Source organism: Typopeltis vanoorti, chromosome 14 (genome assembly GCF_054136105.1).
Source record: "Typopeltis vanoorti isolate ZY-2024b chromosome 14, IOZ_Tvanoo_1.0, whole genome shotgun sequence".
NCBI classification, from domain to species: Eukaryota; Metazoa; Arthropoda; class Arachnida; order Uropygi; family Thelyphonidae; genus Typopeltis; species Typopeltis vanoorti.
In genome coordinates, this window is record NC_143562.1 from 106,475,813 (window position 1) to 106,495,363 (window position 19,551).

Here is a 19,551-nt window from a genome sequence, read left to right on the forward strand (position 1 = left end):
GGAAGTACAGGAAGATGGTTTAATGTTAAATCTGGTGTGAGATAAGGATGTACATTATCCCCTCTGTTATTCATTATCTATATGGATCACATTATGAAGGAATGTGGTATTAAACCTGATATCAAAATTGGAGATGTTAATGTCAGCTCTTTGCTTTATGCGGATGATGTTATACTTCTAAATAAATCCGCTACAAGTCTGCAAGATTCTCTGACTAAATTGAATAGCTGTTGTAATAGATATGGTAGGAAGGTCAGCAATAAAAAGACAAAGACAATGAAAATAGGCAGAATCATTGAAAATGTCAACTGTGTTGTGAATGGAGAACCTGTGGAACAAGTAAAACATTTCAGTTATTTGGGCACGATTTTTACTGAAGATGGTAAATTAAATATAGAAATAGACAACAGAATCAACAAAGCTGGTATGGTGGGAAGTCAATTGAATAAATTCATATGGAATAAGAGTGAAATTAGTCGGAACACTAAATTAGCTGTATACAAGACAGTGTTCAAACCAGTTTTAACTTATGGATCTGAGAGCTGGGTCAGTAGTAAAACACTTGACCAAAGACTAGAGACCACAGATATGAGAGACCTGAGAAAGATTATAGGCGTGAACAGATGGTATCAATGGTAATATCGTATTAAAAACGAGGATATTAGGAAAGAACTTGACATTGTCATAATCCAGGAATGCGTTAGCAGAGCTAATCTCAGGTGGTATGGTCACTTAAACAGAATGGGTGAGGAAAGATTAGCAAAACAAGTGTTCTCTGCCAGGTTGGCAGCAAAACGATCCAGAGGAAGACCAAGATATAGGTGGATTGATACGGTACAAAGTGCTTTAGACGATAGAAATATAAGATCTGATAATGTTGGAGTCTTGACAAATAACAGACTGATTTGGAGGAAAATTGTAGATAGGAAATTAATAATGATGTAATTTTTTTCATGTAGTACTATTATATCCTGTACACCCCTTGAGGGTACATGGCAGGAATTTGATGATAATATCATGTGAAGAACGAGGAGTTGGCTTTAATGAGGAAGATAGTGCACTTCAAAGCATGAGCTTGTGCAAATGCAGAAACATGTTTGAGTGGTTCTGAAAACAGAAAGAAAGAGAAAGGAATGCTTAATCAAATGAGAAAGGGAAAGTAAGGAGAGAGAGTCTTGTACGGTGATTTCATTATAAGAAGTGTGCTTAATGAGAATGATGAAATTGTCGGAGCATAGATTAATGATGTTAGCAAGGCTTTTAGAATGCAAGAGAGTAAAGTGAAGGAATTGATTGCTTGCTTTGGAAGTAATGAATGATTTGTAAGGAGACAAGTATGATATGAGGGAGGACATGAAAGAGTTACTGAAAGTACCAATAAAGAAGAGTGAGCGAGTGAGAGAGAGTTGAGTTAAGAGGGTTGTGGGTAGAGGGCTATTGTGCTTTATGTATACTAATGCCAGGAGCATATGGAACAAATGGGAGGAGTTTTTGGCATTGGTTAGTTTCTAATGGCCAAAGTTTATTGCATTGATGAGATATGGCTTATAGAATACAGTATAATTAGTGGAGAAACAACGTGTGAAGGGTATAGTATTCTCAGGGAGGATAGAGGGAAAAGTATAGAAGAGATATTGTTGATGATAACTGATGAACTGCAATTAACAAAGTAAGAGTTCAACTGGAGGTTAGTGAATATACTGCATTTGAGGACATTTCATGTGAGATAGAGACTGACTGGACAAAATATACAGTTGGTTCCTGTTATAGAATAGGGTATGTGAAGGATGATGTGGATAGTATGCATTGACAAATAAGCTCAATAAATGGGGGAGCGTGCAATTATTATGGGAGACTTCAATGATGAAAACATAGACTAGAAGGAGGAAAGGACATGCTGGAGAAGAAAATGGAATTTATGGAATGACTTTGTTGGAATGACTAGATCTAGTCATTCCAGCAAAGGATTTATCTGTAACCAAGATGACCATAGCTGCCAACTGATAAGAGTGATCATGTGATCTTGACCTGGGATTTGGCTGAATATATAGAATTTCAGTTAGGAGGGATTATGTGTGGAATTACAGAGCTGATAAGTATTACAAACTCAGGAGATTACCTGGAACAATGCCATGGCATGAGAAACTGCAAGGGTTGACTGTTGACAGTGAATGAGTGGTAAAGGAGTGTTTGAATGAAGAATAGCAGACTGCATACCTAGAGTCAGGATGATAAAATCAAGTGGAAGTTAAATGGACGAATACCATCATTAAGTTGGAGCTTAAAAACAGTGCAGGGAATTCAAAGCACAGACCAAAAAAGTGACCAGTTTGGTAGGAAGGACAAAATCAGAGTATGAGAGGAAGTTAGCAGTGTAGGACAAAGGTAATCTCAAAGAGTTATTTTTGTATGCAGCAGGTAAAAGGAAAAATAAATATGGAAGAATAATATTCACAAATGCCGGTGGTAGATCATTAACTGAAGCCGATGAAATAACTGAATTATTCAACAAGCACTTGCAGGGGTAGATTAGGTGGAGATATTGCAGTAACAAGAGAGGTAAGGGCTTATATGGAAATAGAGATAGATGAACTGGAGGTGAATAGGATATTACTGAACCTTGATATGAATACAGCTATTGGATTAGATGGTATACCAGTTTGAGTATTATGAAAATGTGCTAGGGAATTGGCAGTACCTTTGATTTAATTTAAATTATATTAAATTTAAATTTGATTTAAATTATATCTCAACTCTGGTTGGTCACAAAGGAGTGGAAAAAAGGGGAAAATAGTTCCATTGCATAAAGCAGGCTCAACTGAGATAGCAATTTATTGACCCACAGCAACTCAGGAGTGGTGGTAAAAGTATTGAAAATGTTGGTTAAGGGAAAAATCCAGAAATGGGTAAACAGGAATAGGATATTATATGGGGAGGATAACATGGTTTTGTGAAGAGTAGGTCAGGCTTCAGTAACTTACCTTTTATAATACAGTGACAGCTGGGTTGGATAAAGGTAATAGGTACAGGGCAATACTACTGGACTTCGCAAAGGTTTCCAACAGGATACTGCATGGAATTTTCATTAAAAAAATTCTAGCATATGCATTTTACTTTTTACACTTTATTACACTTATTATTATTATTATTACACTTTATTACAATTTATTTTTACACAAATGCAAACCAGGCAAACTGGTCATTAGAACACAGGCAATTAACAGACATAATAACATTGGTCTCATAGCCTGAGTTGATTAAGAAATACACTGTTTTGATTAACTTTTTCTTCAGTTAAAGCATAGCACTATCAGCGATTTAACATTGCACAGCTCATTCTAATTCAAATAAATCAGTTGTTTGCATTCTACCTTGTAACAACTGTTTTTTAAGCCACTGATGATGGTCTGTTAATTTCATACTGAAATATATGGCAGTATATTTAATAAATAATACTTTTTTTACCTTGTGTTTTCATATATATATTGTATAGAACTATGGCACAAATTTCTCTAAAAACAAGAGTCATCTGTCCATCAGCTACCCACTTATTCAAGTCAACAGCTTATATTCTAATTTTGTATTCTCCAGTTTATACAACAGCTCGTCATGTCTATCTTATGAAATGAATCTCATACAGAGGTTGCAGGGTTTTCCTCCCAGAAACTCTGGTTTTTCATCCTGCAAACCAGGCAAACTGGTCATTAGAACACAGGACTGAGTTGGTTTGGCTGTAAATAAACCAAACCTATGAAATGCCATAGCAAAGTCCAACAGTATCATTGTGTATCCATTCCCATTATCCAACTCAGTTATAACATTATTATAAAATAGAAACAAATTGCTCAGATATGACCTCTCTTTAGTAAACTTAAGCTGTACTTTACAAAGAATAGCAGGTCTGTCATCCCATTTCTGTAGTCAGGTTCTTACCAGTTTCTCTAAAATCTTCACAACTACTCCATAGATACTGTGGTATAATAGTTAGACACATCATCTTTGCACTACTCTTATGCAATGGGATTATCATATCTGTCCATTCCTGTGGGATCTTTCATGAGCCAAGACTCAAATTATACAAACTTGTCAAGTGCCTAGCCAGTTCAGCTGAACAATCCTTTAGCATATATGCATATCCCATCTGTCTTTATTGACAAAATCTTATCCAGGTTATGCAACAGCTCTAGACCCTCCTTCTCATGTACCTCTTAACATTGTGCATTAATAACATAGTGCACAATGCTACATACATCAGGTTGATAGATTTAACAGAAGGTCACCATCTGAATTCAAGTACAGTTATTCTCTCACATTACTTCCTTCTTTTACTTGCAGCATAATGATAAAATTCTTTTGAGTTGTCTTTAGCCTGCACAGTCAATTTCTTTTCATACTCTGACATAAGATTTCCATACAGTACTCGTAACTTTTTTGGTCTACGCTATATATATATATTTCATAACTCCTCTCACTCTTATTCTTACAATATTCTTTTCACATAATCTTTTTCTTTTGGATCTCTTACTTGATAAGATTGCACATGCATTTCACCTGCATGTGTGCTACATGTATTCTTTTGATTACATAGATGGTTTGTGGACATTTAAGGTTGATGGAAGGAGGGTATGTGCAAAGTGTGAGCTAAACGAGGATTTGATGAATGCTAATATGAATTTAATGAACAGAAAGTGTTAGTAGCAAGAATGTCGCGGGAAGAATGAGTGCTCGTTCGAAAGAGAAGCATGGTGTGAAAGAAAGGCGAAAAATTGTTAAGAAAATATTGAAAAAGAAAATGAGTGATTTGAAAACCATAATGGTAAAAAGAACGAAAGTGAGGTGAATGTGGTGGAAGGAAACACAATTGAGAGAAAGAAAGAAACCAGAAATAGCATGACGAAAGGATTGAAAGTGGGAAAAATGGAAAGAATGAATGAAAGCGCAAGTTGGATGCATGGACTGAAAGTACAGAAACTCGAAAGGATGAATGAGAGTGGAAGTGTGAAGCGGGAGTCGAGAGTTCGAAAATTAGAAAGACTGAATGATAGAGAGAATGTGATGCAAGATTCGAAAGTTGAATTAGGTTGGATGTGGCAAGAGATGAAATGGATGTGAAATGAAATTAAGAAAATTTGGGTGAAAACAATTAAAACAAATCAAGTAGGCACGAAAGAGTTAACGAAAGATGATCAAGTGGTGCTATGGCGACTCCATTATTAAAGGTGCTGGATGAGATGCAAAAGGTATGTTTTCCAGGCAGTAAAATGAGTAGAGTGATTGAGGCATTGGATACGATGAGGGAGCAAGCAAAGGAGTTGATGGTTTTAATAGATACTTGACAGAGGACAAAGAGCACATCAGAATGGATATCAGGAGGCTGCTTAGATGGATAAAAGAGAATAGTGTAACAGGAAGGGTAGTAAGCGTGTTGCCTAGGTATGACTGTGGTGAGATGAGGTGGAGAGCAAGGATTATGAATGGTATGTTGGCTGAAATGTGTGAGGAGAGGGGGACTGCAGTTTGTTAATCTGTGGAATGAGTTTGAAGGACGAAGTGAACTGTATGGGAGCGATGGACGTCATTTGAGTGGTTATGGTATGAGTCACTTGGAGAGACTATTGCTAGAAGGCAGAGAAGTGAGTATTGAGAATGAATCAGATCAAGTGGCAGTGAGGTGGAAGAGCAGGAGAGTATGACAGGACAGATTGAAGAGGTGGTTATTAATGAAGAAGAAAGTAGCATGAGTATGGAAAATGAGAGAATGAGTGTGCAAGATGAACAGGGAAACAGGAAGGCTCAGGGTGGACTGGGGTACACAGTGTGAGAAAGGTGGATGCTCTAAGAGGATGTGGAGCACGTGTGGACAGGAAAGGAATGGGATGACCTGGGATCAAGAGGAAACAGTTGGAATTGAAGAGGGTTCTAAAATGAATAAGCAGAAAGGGAAATGGCCCCAGTCGAGCATGGAGAGATCCCATCGAATGAGTGTTATCAGTGGAACTAGCTATAGACAACAGCTCCAGGAATGAGCTGTTGTGTTTATATACAAATGGTAGAAGTGTAAGAAACAAGGCAGATGAAATGGTTGCATTAATTGAGTCTGTTTACCCAAAAATTGTTGGAATAAGTGAGACATGGTTAGATGAGGACAACATCTTGACAGGAATAGAGATGGAAGGATATGATGTGTTTCGTGAGGATAGAAGGGGTAAAAAGGGAGGGATAGTGCTATTGATGATAGAGAAAGAGTGTTATGTCCATGCAAAGTAGAGATGCAAGAGGGAAATAGGGCCAGTGGTTTAGAGGAAGTATGGTGTGAGATAGAGGTGAATGGAATGAAATATTTAGTTGGATGTTGTTATGGACCAAGAAATTGTATGGTAGTAACTATGAAATGTATAATTCAAATTAGCCAAGCAAATAGAAAGGAGTGATCATTATGGGTGATTTTAATTATGGCAATATAGACTGGAATGATGAGATAGCAACGGGAAGCAAAGAAAATGAGTTTCTTGAGTTTTTGAGGGATAACTACCTCAGACAGTATGTAACAATGGGTAAATGAGATTGAGGGCCTTGGATTTGGTTATCTCATCAGAGGATGTAATTATAAATGAAGTGTCAAATCACCTGCCAATTGGTGAGAGTGACCATGAGGTGGTTTACCTGGGTGGTTGCCAGCAGTGTGAGGACCTCTGTAAGAAAAAGGTATATGTGAAACTACAAGGGGGATGATTATGAAGAGCTCAGGAGACAGCTTGCACTTGTAGCAAGGAAAAATGATCAATGAAGCTTGGGGGATTTTCAAAAACTATCTAGTAGATGCCATGTCTAAATGTATTCCAAGGGGGTGAGAAGGTTAAATAAGCTAGGTGTGAAATAGATGAATAAAGAGATTAAGCATGTGATTCAGAGAAAAAGGGCAATGGTATATTTTGGAGAATGGTATAAGAGAAGTGGAAATAACCAATTCCATGAGGACTATAAAGACCAGGAAATGCGGGTGACTTGGTTGGTGAGGATAGCTAAAGAGAGGTTTGAACAGCAGTTAGCTAATAAAGCTAAAAAGAATCGTAAGGGGCTCTTTTGATATGTAGCCAGCAAAAGAAAGAATGATTATGGAAGGATCACATTGATTGGAGAAAATGGTATAAAGACAGCTATTACAGAAGGTGTGGTGGAGATACTTAATGAGCAGTTTCATAAAGGTCTTTCAATCTTGTGAATGTGACTTCATGGAGAGATTGAGAACATTTGATGATGGGGAGGAAAGACTGACTGTAAGTGAGATAGAGGTGTTTGGGGAGTTGAGTAAACTAGATGTAAATAAAGCTGTGGGACTTGATAATATAATTCACCACATATTCTGAAGGAATGTGCCATGGAGTTGACGCTGCTCTTGACATATTTTTTTAATACAAGTTTTGTACTTGGTCAAGTTCCTAAGGAGTGGAAGGAGGGCAAGATTGTGCCACTTCATAAAGGAGGTGATAAAACTCAAGAATCAAACTATAGGCCTATCTGTGTGTCAGGTGTTATAGTTAAGTTGTTGGAGAAGCTTGTGGATCCAGAATTAGGTTGACAACAACAGTATTATCTTTCATTGACAGCATGGATTTGCTAAAGGGAGGTCATGTTTCAGTAATCTACTTGCTTATTACAATGAGGTGACTACTTCCATGACAGAGGAGAAGGATACACAGTAATATACTTAGATTTTGCAAAGGCTTTTAATAGATTTCAGCATGAAAAGTTGATAGTCAAACTGCAGTAGATGGGGTTGGATATTAGATTGGTGCATTGGATTGGAGAGTGGCTATCTGATAGATATGAACAAGTTGTGTATGGTGGAGAGATATCAAGGAAAAGGAAAGTTATTAGTGGTGTGCCTCAGGATCTGTTTTAGGGCCATTGCTGTTTAACCTGTATATTAATGATATTGGTGAAGATTTGGATGGAGATATTCAGTTGTTTGCAGATGATGCAAAGTTGGGACGAACCATGAAGAAGATGTTTCTTTACAAGAAGCCTTGAATAAATTGAGTGAATGGGAATGGGGATGTGAGTTCAATGTTGCAAAATGTATGGTTTTAAAATTTGGAAAAGAAAAATGGGATGCAGAATTTATTCTTGGTGAGGATATATTATCGGAGGTGGAGGAAATAAGAGATATGGTGGTGATAGTGAATAAGGATCTGAAATTTAGCGGACACATAGCCAAAATTGTGAAGACAACACAAAGGTTTCTGGGAATGATGTGGAGGACACTGACTTGTAGAAGTAGGGAGATTCTTGTTCCATTATATAAGGCTTTGATTAGGCCACACATGGACTATTGTGCCCAGATTTGGTCACCTGGTTTTCAGAAGGAGATGAAGAGATTCTGGAGAGTGTCCAGAGGCGACTGACTAAGGTAGTTTCTAACCTCTGGAATGTCGAGTATGAGGAAAGCTTGATAAGATGCAACTTGCAGAGTCTGGCAGACAGGAGGAGGAGGGGGAGATATGATAGAGACCTACAAGTTATTAAGGAGTTGTTATAGAATCAGTGCTGGCGAGGTACTACAGAAAATAGTGGGAGATCTGGGGAGAACCAGAGGTCATCCCTGTAAGCTGTATAAAGAGGGTGTGAGTAGGGGAATGAGAAGCAGGTTTTTTTTCATGCAGAGTTGTAAATGACTGGAATGCTTTGCCTGAGAGTGTGGTGTCTGCAGAGAATTTGAGTTTGTTTAAAGTACGGTATGATGAGCTGTGTGTTTGATAAAAGGACCTTCTAGATGATTCTTTGGCTCCATGGGGTCTTGGATAATAATAATAATTTTCTTCAAAATCTATGGACACTTTCCGATACTGCATTATTTAAGTGTTTCTCAAAGCTTCCCATGCACTGATGATATTCTTCCCATTCATTAACTGATACCATGAGACTGAACATAGTATTCTTTTGAGTTTGTCATCCTTTCCAGCTTGTAGTTCAGCATGTAACCTGTCCTAATTGGAACATCTTATTAGGACAGGTAATTATTAATAATATTTTTATTTAGTAACCTCCATGGAGTCAACAGACTCAGTGTAGGAGACTCACTCAACCAGCAGCATGTCTATCATAATGAGATTTGAAGTTATTTACACTACCTGCACTTAGGCAATGATTTTCACTCACTATCAATTCTCCACGTAAAAAATCTAAGCCTCACATCCTTCTTCACCACATCTTTATACAGTTTCCAGGGATAACTTCTTGTTCTTTCCATCTTAACATCCATTCTTTTTTATAATTTCTTCTGTATTAATTTGATAGAATCCCTTAACTGACTTAACGGTCTCTGTCATATCAACTCTTTTCCTCCTATCCTCCAACTTCTGTAATCCACATTCTCTCAAACACTCTCTTTGTAACCAGCACTCCAGAGTCCTGATATCACTTTGGTCATTCATCTTTGGACCCCCCCCCCCCCATCTAGTGTTTCCACATCACAATGAAAACTAGGTTAACCAATGGTACCCTTTCTTTTGCGATTTACAGAAAACCCACCCCACACAAGTAGATATGTACAAAAACTTTCCTATCATCCACTTTCTCAGTAATATGGTGTAATTAAAACTCATCAACAGAGCCTCCAACTTCTGTTCCATCTAAGCTTCCTTTACAGCAGAACTCTTTATTTCCCACATCTTCCTATCCAATGATCATAACGTCTAAAAAGATCTACAAATTATATATCTGGGGCACTTCAGAAAAAATAGTCAGAATTTTAAGAAATATAATCTCTGTGCTGCTTTCAAACCTCATTTGAAGCTGGCTTCCCTTCTCTACTTGACTAAGGATCCAATTCCTCTCCTACCTGTTCCAGGTGCTTACAAGGTTCATTGTTCTTGCAGCTTATCATATTATTATTATTATTACCACCCCAAGACCTCATGGAGTCAAAGACTCATCTGGGAGGTCCTTTTATCACACACACAGCTCATCATACCGTGTTTTAAACACATTCAAACTCTTTCCAGACACCACATTCTCAGGCAAGGCATTCCAATCATTCACAACTTTGCATGAAAAAAACCTGCCTCTCACTCCCCTACTCACACCCACTTTATACAGTTACCAGGGATGACCTCTGGTTCTCCCCTCATCTCCCACTATTCTCTGTAAACCTTCTCCAGCATTGATCCTATAACAACCCCTTACCAACTTGTAGGTCTCTATCATATCTCCCCTCTTCCTCCTGTCCACCAGACTCTGCAAATTACATCTTCTCAATCTTTCCTCATACTCGACATTCCAGAGGTCAGAAACTACCTTAGTCAGTCTCCTTTGGACAGTTTCCAACATATCTTCATCCTTCTGAAAACCCGGTGACCAAATCTGGGCACAATAGTCCATGTGTGGCCTAATCAAAGCCTTATGCAATGGAACAAGAATCTCCCTACTTCTACACATCAGTGTCCTCTGCATCATTTCCAGAAACCTTTGTGTTGTCTTCACAATTTTGGTTACGTGTCCCCTAAATTTTAGATCCTTATCCACTATCACCCCCAGATCTCTTATTTCCTCTACCTCGAACAATATATTCTCACCAAGCATAAATTCTGCATCCCATCTTTGTTTTCCAAATTTTAAAACCTTACATTTTGCAACATTGAACTCATATCCCCATTTCCATGCCCAATCACCCAATCTATTCAAGTCTTCCTGTAAGGCCACAACATCTTCATTTCACTTCATGGTTCGTCCCAACTTTGCATCATCTGCAAACAACTGAATATCTCCATCCAAATCTTCACCTATATCATTAATATACAAGTTAAACAGCAATGGACCTAAAACAAACCCCTGAGGCACTCCACTAGTGACTTTCCTTTTCGTGGATATCGCTCCCCCATACACAACTTGTTGATACCTATCAGATAGCCAGTCTCCAATCCAATGTACCAATCTAATATCCAACCCCATCTGCTCTAGTTTGACTATCAACCTATCAGGAGGTACTCTATCAAAAGCCTTTGCGAAATCCAAGTATATTACGGTGTATCCTTTTCCTCTGTCCAAGGAAGCAGTCAGTTTATTGTAATAAGTAAGTAGATTAGTAAAACATGACCTCCCTTTAGCAAATCCGTGCTGCCATCAAAGATAATACTATTTTCATCAACCCAACTCTGAATCCTAGTTCTCACAAGCTTCTCCAACAACTTAACCACAACACCTGATGCTTGAGTTCGATCACCTCCTTTATGAAGTGGTACAATCTTGCCCTCCTTCCACTCCTTAGAAACTTGACCGAGTGCAAGATTCTTATTAAAAAAATATGTCAAGGCTGATGTCAACTCCCTGGCACATTCGTTCAGAATACATGGTGATATATTATCAACTCCCACAGCCTTATTAACATCTAGTTTACTCAACTCGCCATACACCTCTTGCTCACCTACAGTCAGTGTCTTCTACCCATCATCAACTGTTCTCAATCCCTCCATGAAGTAACATTCACAAGATTGAAAGATCTTTATGAACTGCTCATTAAGTATCTCCACCACACATATTGCATCAGCTGTCTTTATACCATTTTCTCCAATCAATGTCATCCTTCCATAATTTTTCTTTCTTTTGCTGGCTACATATCGAAAGAACTCCTTAGGATTCTTTTTGGCTTCATTAGCCAACTGCTGTTCATACCTCTCTTTAGCTACCCTCACCAACCAAGTCACCCTCCTTGCTTGGTCTTTGTAGACCTCATGGAATTGGTTATTTCCTCTTTTCTTATGCTGCTTCCACAATGCCCTTTTTCTCTTTATCGCATGATTAATCTCTTTATTCATCCATCTCACACCCACCTTATTTAACCTTCTCACCCTTGGAATACATATAGACATTGCATCTACTAAACAGTTTTTGAAAATCCACAAGCTGCATTGATTTCTTTTCCAGCTAACTCCTCATTCCACGCTATACCCACAAGCTGTCTCCTGAGCTCTTCATAATCACACCCCTTTTTGTAGTTCGATATATACCCTTTTCTCACAGAGGTCCTCACACTGCTGGCAACCACCCAGGTAATCACCTCATGGTCACTCTCACCAATTGATGGATGATTTGACACCTCATTTACAATTATATTCTCTGATGAGATAACCAAATCCAAGGCCCTGAATCCTTGTGTGCCCTCTGTTACATGCTGTCTGAGGTAGTTAACCCTCAAAAACTCAAGAAACTCATTTTCTTTACTTCCAGTTGCTATCTCATCATTCCAGTCTATATTGCCATAATTAAAATCACCCATTATGATCACCGTTTTCTTATTTACTTATTTATTTTGTTGTTGGTCTATAACAACATCCCACCAAGTATTTGATTCTATTTACCTCTATCTCACACCATACTGCCTCAAAACCACTGGCACTATTTCCCTCTTGCATCTCCACTTTATATGGACATAACTCTTTCTCTATCATCAATAGCACTCCCCTCCCTTTTTATCCCCTCTGTCCTCACAAAACACATCATACTCTTCCATCTCTATTCCTGTCAGGATATCATCCTCTTCCAACCATGTCTCACTTATTCCGACAATCTTTGGGTGAAGAGACGCAATTAGTGCAACCATTTCATCTGCCTTGTTTCTTATACTTTTAGCATTTGTATACAAACACAACAGCTCATTTCTGGATCTACAGCTAGTTCCACTGATACTACCACTGACTCGATGTGATCTCTCCATGCTCGACTGGGGCCATTTCCCTTCCTGCTTCTTCATTTTAAAACCGTTTTCAATTCCAACTGTTTCCTCTTGATCCTTGGTCATCTGATTCCTTTCCTGTCTACACATGCTCACCTCCTCTTGGAGCATCCACCTTTCTCATGCTGTGTACCCCTGTCTACACTGAGCCTCCCTGTTTCCCTGCTCCTCTTGCACACCCATTCGCTCATTTTCTATACTCATCCCACTCACTTCCCCATTCATAACCACCTCTTCAATCTCTCCTGTCTTACTCTCCCGCTCTTCCAGATCATTTCCCGCTCGATCTGATTCATTCTCTCTATTCACTTCTCTACCTTCCAGCAGCAGTCTCTCCAAGCGACTTACACCATAACCACTCAAATGCAGTCCATCGCTCCCATACAGCTCACTTCGTTCCTGAAACTCATTCAACACATTAACAAACTGTACTCCCGTCTCCTCACACATTTCAGTCAGCATATCATTCATAATCCTTGCTCTCCGCCTCATTTCACCACAGTCATACCTAGGCAACACGAACTACCCTTCCTGTCACACTATTCTCTTTTATCCTTCTAAGCAGCCTCCTGATATCCATTCTGACACACTCTTTGTCCTCTCTCAAATCATTCATACCTATTAATACTATTAACTCTTTTGCTCACTCCTGCGTCATATCCAATACCTCAATCACTCTACTCATTTTAGCACCTGGAAAACATACCTTGTGCATTCTATCCTCCAGCACACCTTTAATAATGGAGTCGCCATACAATGCCACTCGCTCATCTTTCATTCCATCATTATTTATTTTAATAGTTTTTAACCTGAATTTTCTTAATTTCATTCCGCATCCATTTCATTTCTTGCCTCATCCAATCCAATTCAACTTCTGAATCTTGCGACACATTCTCTCTATCATTCAATCTTTCTAACTTTCAACTCCCTCTTCTCACTTTCACTCTCATTCATCCTTCTTTGTTTCCTTACTTTCGGTCCAACATGCATCCAACTTTCGCTATCGTTCTTCCCATTTTCACACTCGTTCATCTTTCTTTGTCTGTACTTTCGGTCCAACATGCATCCAACTTTCACTGTCATTCATTCATTCTTTTTTCGGTATCATCCATTCTTTCGATTTTTTTCACTTTCGATTTCTGCGTCACGGCATTTCTAGTTTTATTCATTCTCACAATTTAGTTTCCTTACACCACTCTCACCTCACTTTCGTCCCTTTTAACATCCGTTACGGTTTTCAAATCGCTCTTTTTCTTTTTTACTGATTTATTAACATTTTTTCACCTATCTTCTCACCATCCCTCTCTTTCAAACGTGCACCCATTTTCCACGCGACAATCTCGATACTAATACTTTCTGTCATCAATTTCATATTTGCATTCATCAATTCCTCGTTCAGGTCACACCTCGCACACACCCTCCTTCCATCCTCACCAAATATCCACAAATCATTTATATAATCGAAAGAATACATATAACAGACCCCACACTTAACGAAACGACTGAATTCTAAATTAAAGTCATGGAATGACAATGCCGCCACCATTTTTTGCAGGTTACTAAGACTAATAATAATGATTTCGTAACTAAGTTTGGCAAAAAAAAATCCCCCACACTAATAAAACCAGTAATGCACAGCGTTTACAGCCTCTCTTACTCAAAAAATTACGCATATATATTTAATCATTCCTAGAAAACTTATCCCAATCAGGAGCTCTTCTTATACATGTCACTGTGCTTAGGAGAGTTCTTCAAGAAGTTCTTCAAGAGTTCTTCATTATGGTCAGACTGGGCGATTTGCTAACATTTGCTTAGATGAACAAAAAAAATAAGTCTGTCACCACAACTATGGCTAATCAGGTCTAGCAGACCATGCCTTGGATACCTCGCACAGAATCAGATGGAGGGAAACTATCATACTCCATCACAGTAAATACAAACTTGAAAGACTCTTTTCAAGTTTATATTTACTGTGATGTTCCCAAGATTTTGGAAACTTTAATTCTTAGGCCTCTGCCCAACATCTAAGGCTAGCCAACAGCACCCATGGAGGGTGCCCCTCATTAGACTTCAGTTTTCATAGAGTCCAGTTTCATTTCTTCCACTCGTTGTTTCATGTGTGTTTTTGTGTATGTTCCTGAAGATGTCTGTGTGACAGAAATGAAATACTGAAATAATTAAACTTGCTGTTTAATTATTTCTCTTTGTGCTGCAATTATTTCATTAAAATGTATTGTGACTATAAACTATCACCTAAGCCTAAATACTCAATTTACTGTAATTTCCCATTGATTTCAGTTACTACATCTGGCTCTGAGAGCAAGGTTTCACTGCGACTTTTAATTTTAGGCCACATCGCATTCACCTACAAACTCAGCCACTTTGTTTCTAATGCCTCTGGTATTTGTGTATAGACATAACAAGTTTCCTCCTGGCTTTTTAGTACAATTATGTCTAAAGTCTGCTTGGTTGGGTAACTTTCTCTTTTCCATCTCCAGACATACTCAGAAAAGTCCCATCTCAAAGTACAGTCCATCCCTTCAGGCTTATAACCATGCTCGTTGACATTTGTATCACTATTATATCTGCACTGCATAGTGCAACGGTTCCTAAACTTTTCACTTTTTTTTTTTTTTATTGCACACTTGGCAATGCAAATTTTTGTTGCAGCCCACCTGCCTTCTTAATACCGGACTCTTGTGTAGTTAATGGTAATGTTAACCCAAACAGTCAGTGATATTTGATGACATAATCATTGTCCTATTACTGGTGGTGCTTTAGTTTAGCATTTGTAGCAAAATAAAAAAATATTACATAAATATTAGGCTGGCAAAAGTTTTTATACAAATATAATAGTATAAATAGGCAAAAGTGTACTGTGATTTGGGTGAAAATATTTTTTACTGTTAAAATTTGGTGGCACGGTATTTGAGAAACACTGCCCTAGCTGAACTTACACACACCATTTCTCCCAAGACGATTTAGTTTCCCCTGGCTTGCTGCATTAGGGATTGTCTGCACTTGACTAAAGTGCAGACCATCCCTCTTGAACAAATGTTTTCTATCATTAAACATATATGAGAGGTTTTTTTTATGAGATATTGAAATTACTGTTGTGGTAAAATTTCATTTAGAAATATAATCCAAAGTGACAAAATAAAATTTTTTTCTATAAAAATAATAAAAAATAAAAAAAAAGATAAAAATGTATCTGTGTGTATATTTCTAGTATAATAGCAGACGCTGCTTAAGTGACCATCAATGCAAAAATTTGACTAAGGAGCCTCTTAATGAGAAAAATAGGGAAGTGAAGTACTTGAAACCTTTTCAGGGTAAATGCCTGTCTGAATGCCCACATGGTTATACTGAAAGTGAAGAGGATAAACATACATGTAAAAGATGTGAAAATAAATGCCCTAAAGGTAATGAGCAAATTAAGTAAGCATTAGAAATAAACACAATTAAAAAAAAAAAAAAAACTGAAGTGTGGTTTATATCTTTTCTTTATCTAAAGCAGATAGTGAAATTTAAATAAAAATGATTTATATATTTATATAATATTAACCATTATTAATAACAACAGTAATAATCATTGATAAAATTTATAAGATGCAACAAGAGGATAAAAGACTGAATAAATGTCATCGGTTGAAAAGTTCACTTGTTCATAAAAAGGAATAAACATTTTCGGATCCAGAAATAAATAGTGAATAATTAATTAATTAATTAAATAATGGAAATAATAAATAATAATAATTTATTTATTTATGAGAACGTTACTCAATAATATTAATTTTTTTTTTCTGAAACTCATTCAAAGCAAACCTAGTATTTTGTGTAACATATTATTATTACCCCAAGACCTCATGGAGTCAAAGACTCATCTGGGAGGTCCTTTTATCACACACACACAGCATATCATTACATGCCTTGAACACATTCAAACCCCTTGCAGACACCATGCTCTCAGGCAAGGCATTCCAATCATTTACAACTCTGCACGAAAAAAACCTGCCTCTCACTCCCCTACTCACACCCTCTTTACACAGTTATCCCTGGATAACCAACTAAGGGATAACCTCTGGTTCTCCCCCGATCTCCCACTATTTTCTGTAGAACTTCTCCAGCATTGATCCTATAAAAAACCTTACCAACTTGTAGGTCTCTATCATATCTCCCCTCTTCCTCCTGTCAACCAGACTCTGCAAATTACATCTTCTCAATCTTTCCTCATACTCGACATTCCAGATGTCAGAAACTACCTTAGTCAGTTGCCTTTGGATCCTTTCCAACATCATTTCTTCTTTCTGAAAACCAGGTGATCAAATCTGGGCACAATAGTCCATATGTGGCCTAATCAAAGTCTTATACAATGGAACAAGAATCTCCCTACTTCTACACTTCATTAGTGTCCTCCACATCATTCCCAGAAGCCTTTGTGTTGTCTTCACAATTTTCGCTATGTATGCCCTAAATTTCAGATCTTTATCCACAATCACCCCCAGATCTCTTATTTCTTCCACCTCCAACAATATATCCTCACCAAGCATAAATTTTGCATCCCATCTTTCTTTTCCAAATTCTAAAACCTTACATTTTGCAACATTGAACTCATATCCCCATTTCCGTGCCATCACTCAATTTATTCACGTCTTCTTGTAAGGCCACAACATCTTCACTGCTCTTCGTGGTTCGTCCCAACTTTGCATCATCTGCAAACAACTGAATATCTCCATTCAAATCTTCACCAAGATCATTAATATACAAGTTAAACAGTAATGACCCTAAAACAGACCCCTGAGGCAGTCCACTAGTGACTTTCCTTTTCCTGGATATCGCTCCCTCATACACGACTTGTTCATACCTATTAGATAGCCAGTCTCCAATCCAATGCACTAATCTAATATTCAACCCCATCTGCTCTAGTTTGACTATCAATTTATCATGAGGTACTCTATCAAAAGCCTTTGCGAAATCTAAGTATAATACTGTGTATCCTTCTCGTCTGTCCAAGGAAGCAGTCACTTTATTGTAATAAGTAAGTAGATTACTAAAACATATAACTCCCTTTAGCAAATCCATGCTGTCCATCAAAGATAATACCATTGTTGTCAACCCAACTCTGGATCCTAGTTCTCACAACCTTCTCCAACAACTTAATCACAACACCTGATACACAGATAAGCCTATAGTTTGATGCTTAAGTTCGATCACCTCCTTTATGAAGTGGCACAATCTTGCCCTCCTTCCACTCCTTAGGAACTTGACCGAGTGCAGGAATCATATTAAAAAATATATCAAGGCTGATGTCAACTCCCTGGCACATTCATTCAGAATACGTGGTGATATATTATCAAGTCCCACAGCCTTAACATCTAGTTTACTCAACTCCCCATACACCTCTTGCTCACTTACAGTCAGTCTCTCCTCCCCATCATCAACTGCTCTCAATCTCTCCATAAAGTAACATTCACAAGATTGAAAGATCTTTATGAACTGCTCATTAAGTATCTCCACCACACATTCTGCAACAGCTGTCTTTATACCATTTTCTCCTATCAATGTCATCCTTCTATAATCATTCTTTCTTTTGTTGACTACATATCGAAAGAACTCCTTAGGATTCTTTTTGACTTCATTAGCTAACTGCTGTCCATACCTCTCATTAGCTATCCTCACCAACCAAGTCACCCTCCAATCTGGAAATCCTATTCTAGAGACCAAACATGGCACTTTTCCAAAACATGTAAGGCCTCCATCAATCAGAGTGGTGGTCTCACAATGATAGAATGTACCACCTAAAATTCATAAAACTTCATGCTAGAGTGAGATTTAAATTCACAACTTGTTGGTTGGTGAGGAGAGAAACAGTCAGTACACTTGGCTCATCAGACCATAAAGAAAGAAAAACTTTGTTCTAATGAAACTGGTACTTTCCTGCCATAGGATTTCCTCATACATGATACTTGATATTCTCATGTCTTCTTCTTCTTCTTCTTGTAATCCTACCCCCCCCCCAAAAAAAAAACATTACACCTGTAAAAGTATTACTGTGTGGAAAACAAGGTCCATATCCATTATATTCAGTGTCTGCTCTTGTGTGACTTGTTTATTGTAATGGTAAATGCCATCCGTATTAAAAATTGTTATCCTTTTCACAAAAAAAAAAGAAAAAAAAAGGAAGTGGTGTCAAGAAGATCAAGTCTAATCTAGGCAATAAGGTATGTTTAGCTCCTGTATTTCTGCTAATCATCTCCACATCTATGCAATTTCTGTGTATATTTTTAATGATAAGCATAAGTGATAATAATGGCAAGTTTTGCAGCATGACCAGTGATCCTGGTCAATTTACTCACTTCAGAAAATACTGAAGAAGAAAGAGTTATTCTATAGCAAATGAGAAGTGATTTTGAAATCAATATCAAAGAAGTATATACTAAAGACTTGAATACTAAAATTGGAATGTCTTAATAATCATGTCAGCTGTGTTAGTTATATTAAAAACATCCTGTCAGCTGAGCAAATTACTGATATCTCTCTCTAGCGAGAGAGAGAGAGAGAGAGAGAGAAAGAGTTTTTACACAGAGTGTTAAGTAAATTCACAAGATAAATACAATTGGGGCAATGACTTTTAACATTATCATCATCAAGTATTTAGGCCTAGAGTGGCCTATTCTGGCCTTAGAAGTCATTGTTGAATCTCTTAAGAGGATGTCCTGGTTTTCTTTTACCTAATGGTTTGTAATTTAAGGCTTGTGTGGTAATCTTTCTGTTTTCATTCTTTCAACGTGTTTGATCCATTTATGTTTATATTGTTTAAT

At 37.6% G+C, this 19,551-nt stretch overlaps 1 protein-coding gene across 1 annotated transcript in view; it reads left to right on the plus strand.

The window, feature by feature from the left end:
- The window catches only part of LOC150099822 (insulin-like peptide receptor), a 538,418-nt gene that overhangs the window by 132,460 nt on the left and 386,407 nt on the right, over positions 1-19,551 (plus strand). Inside the window, 1 exon segment of the mRNA XM_090403498.1 lies at positions 15,960-16,152. Within this exon segment, the coding sequence (XP_090259624.1) occupies positions 15,960-16,152 (193 nt within the window).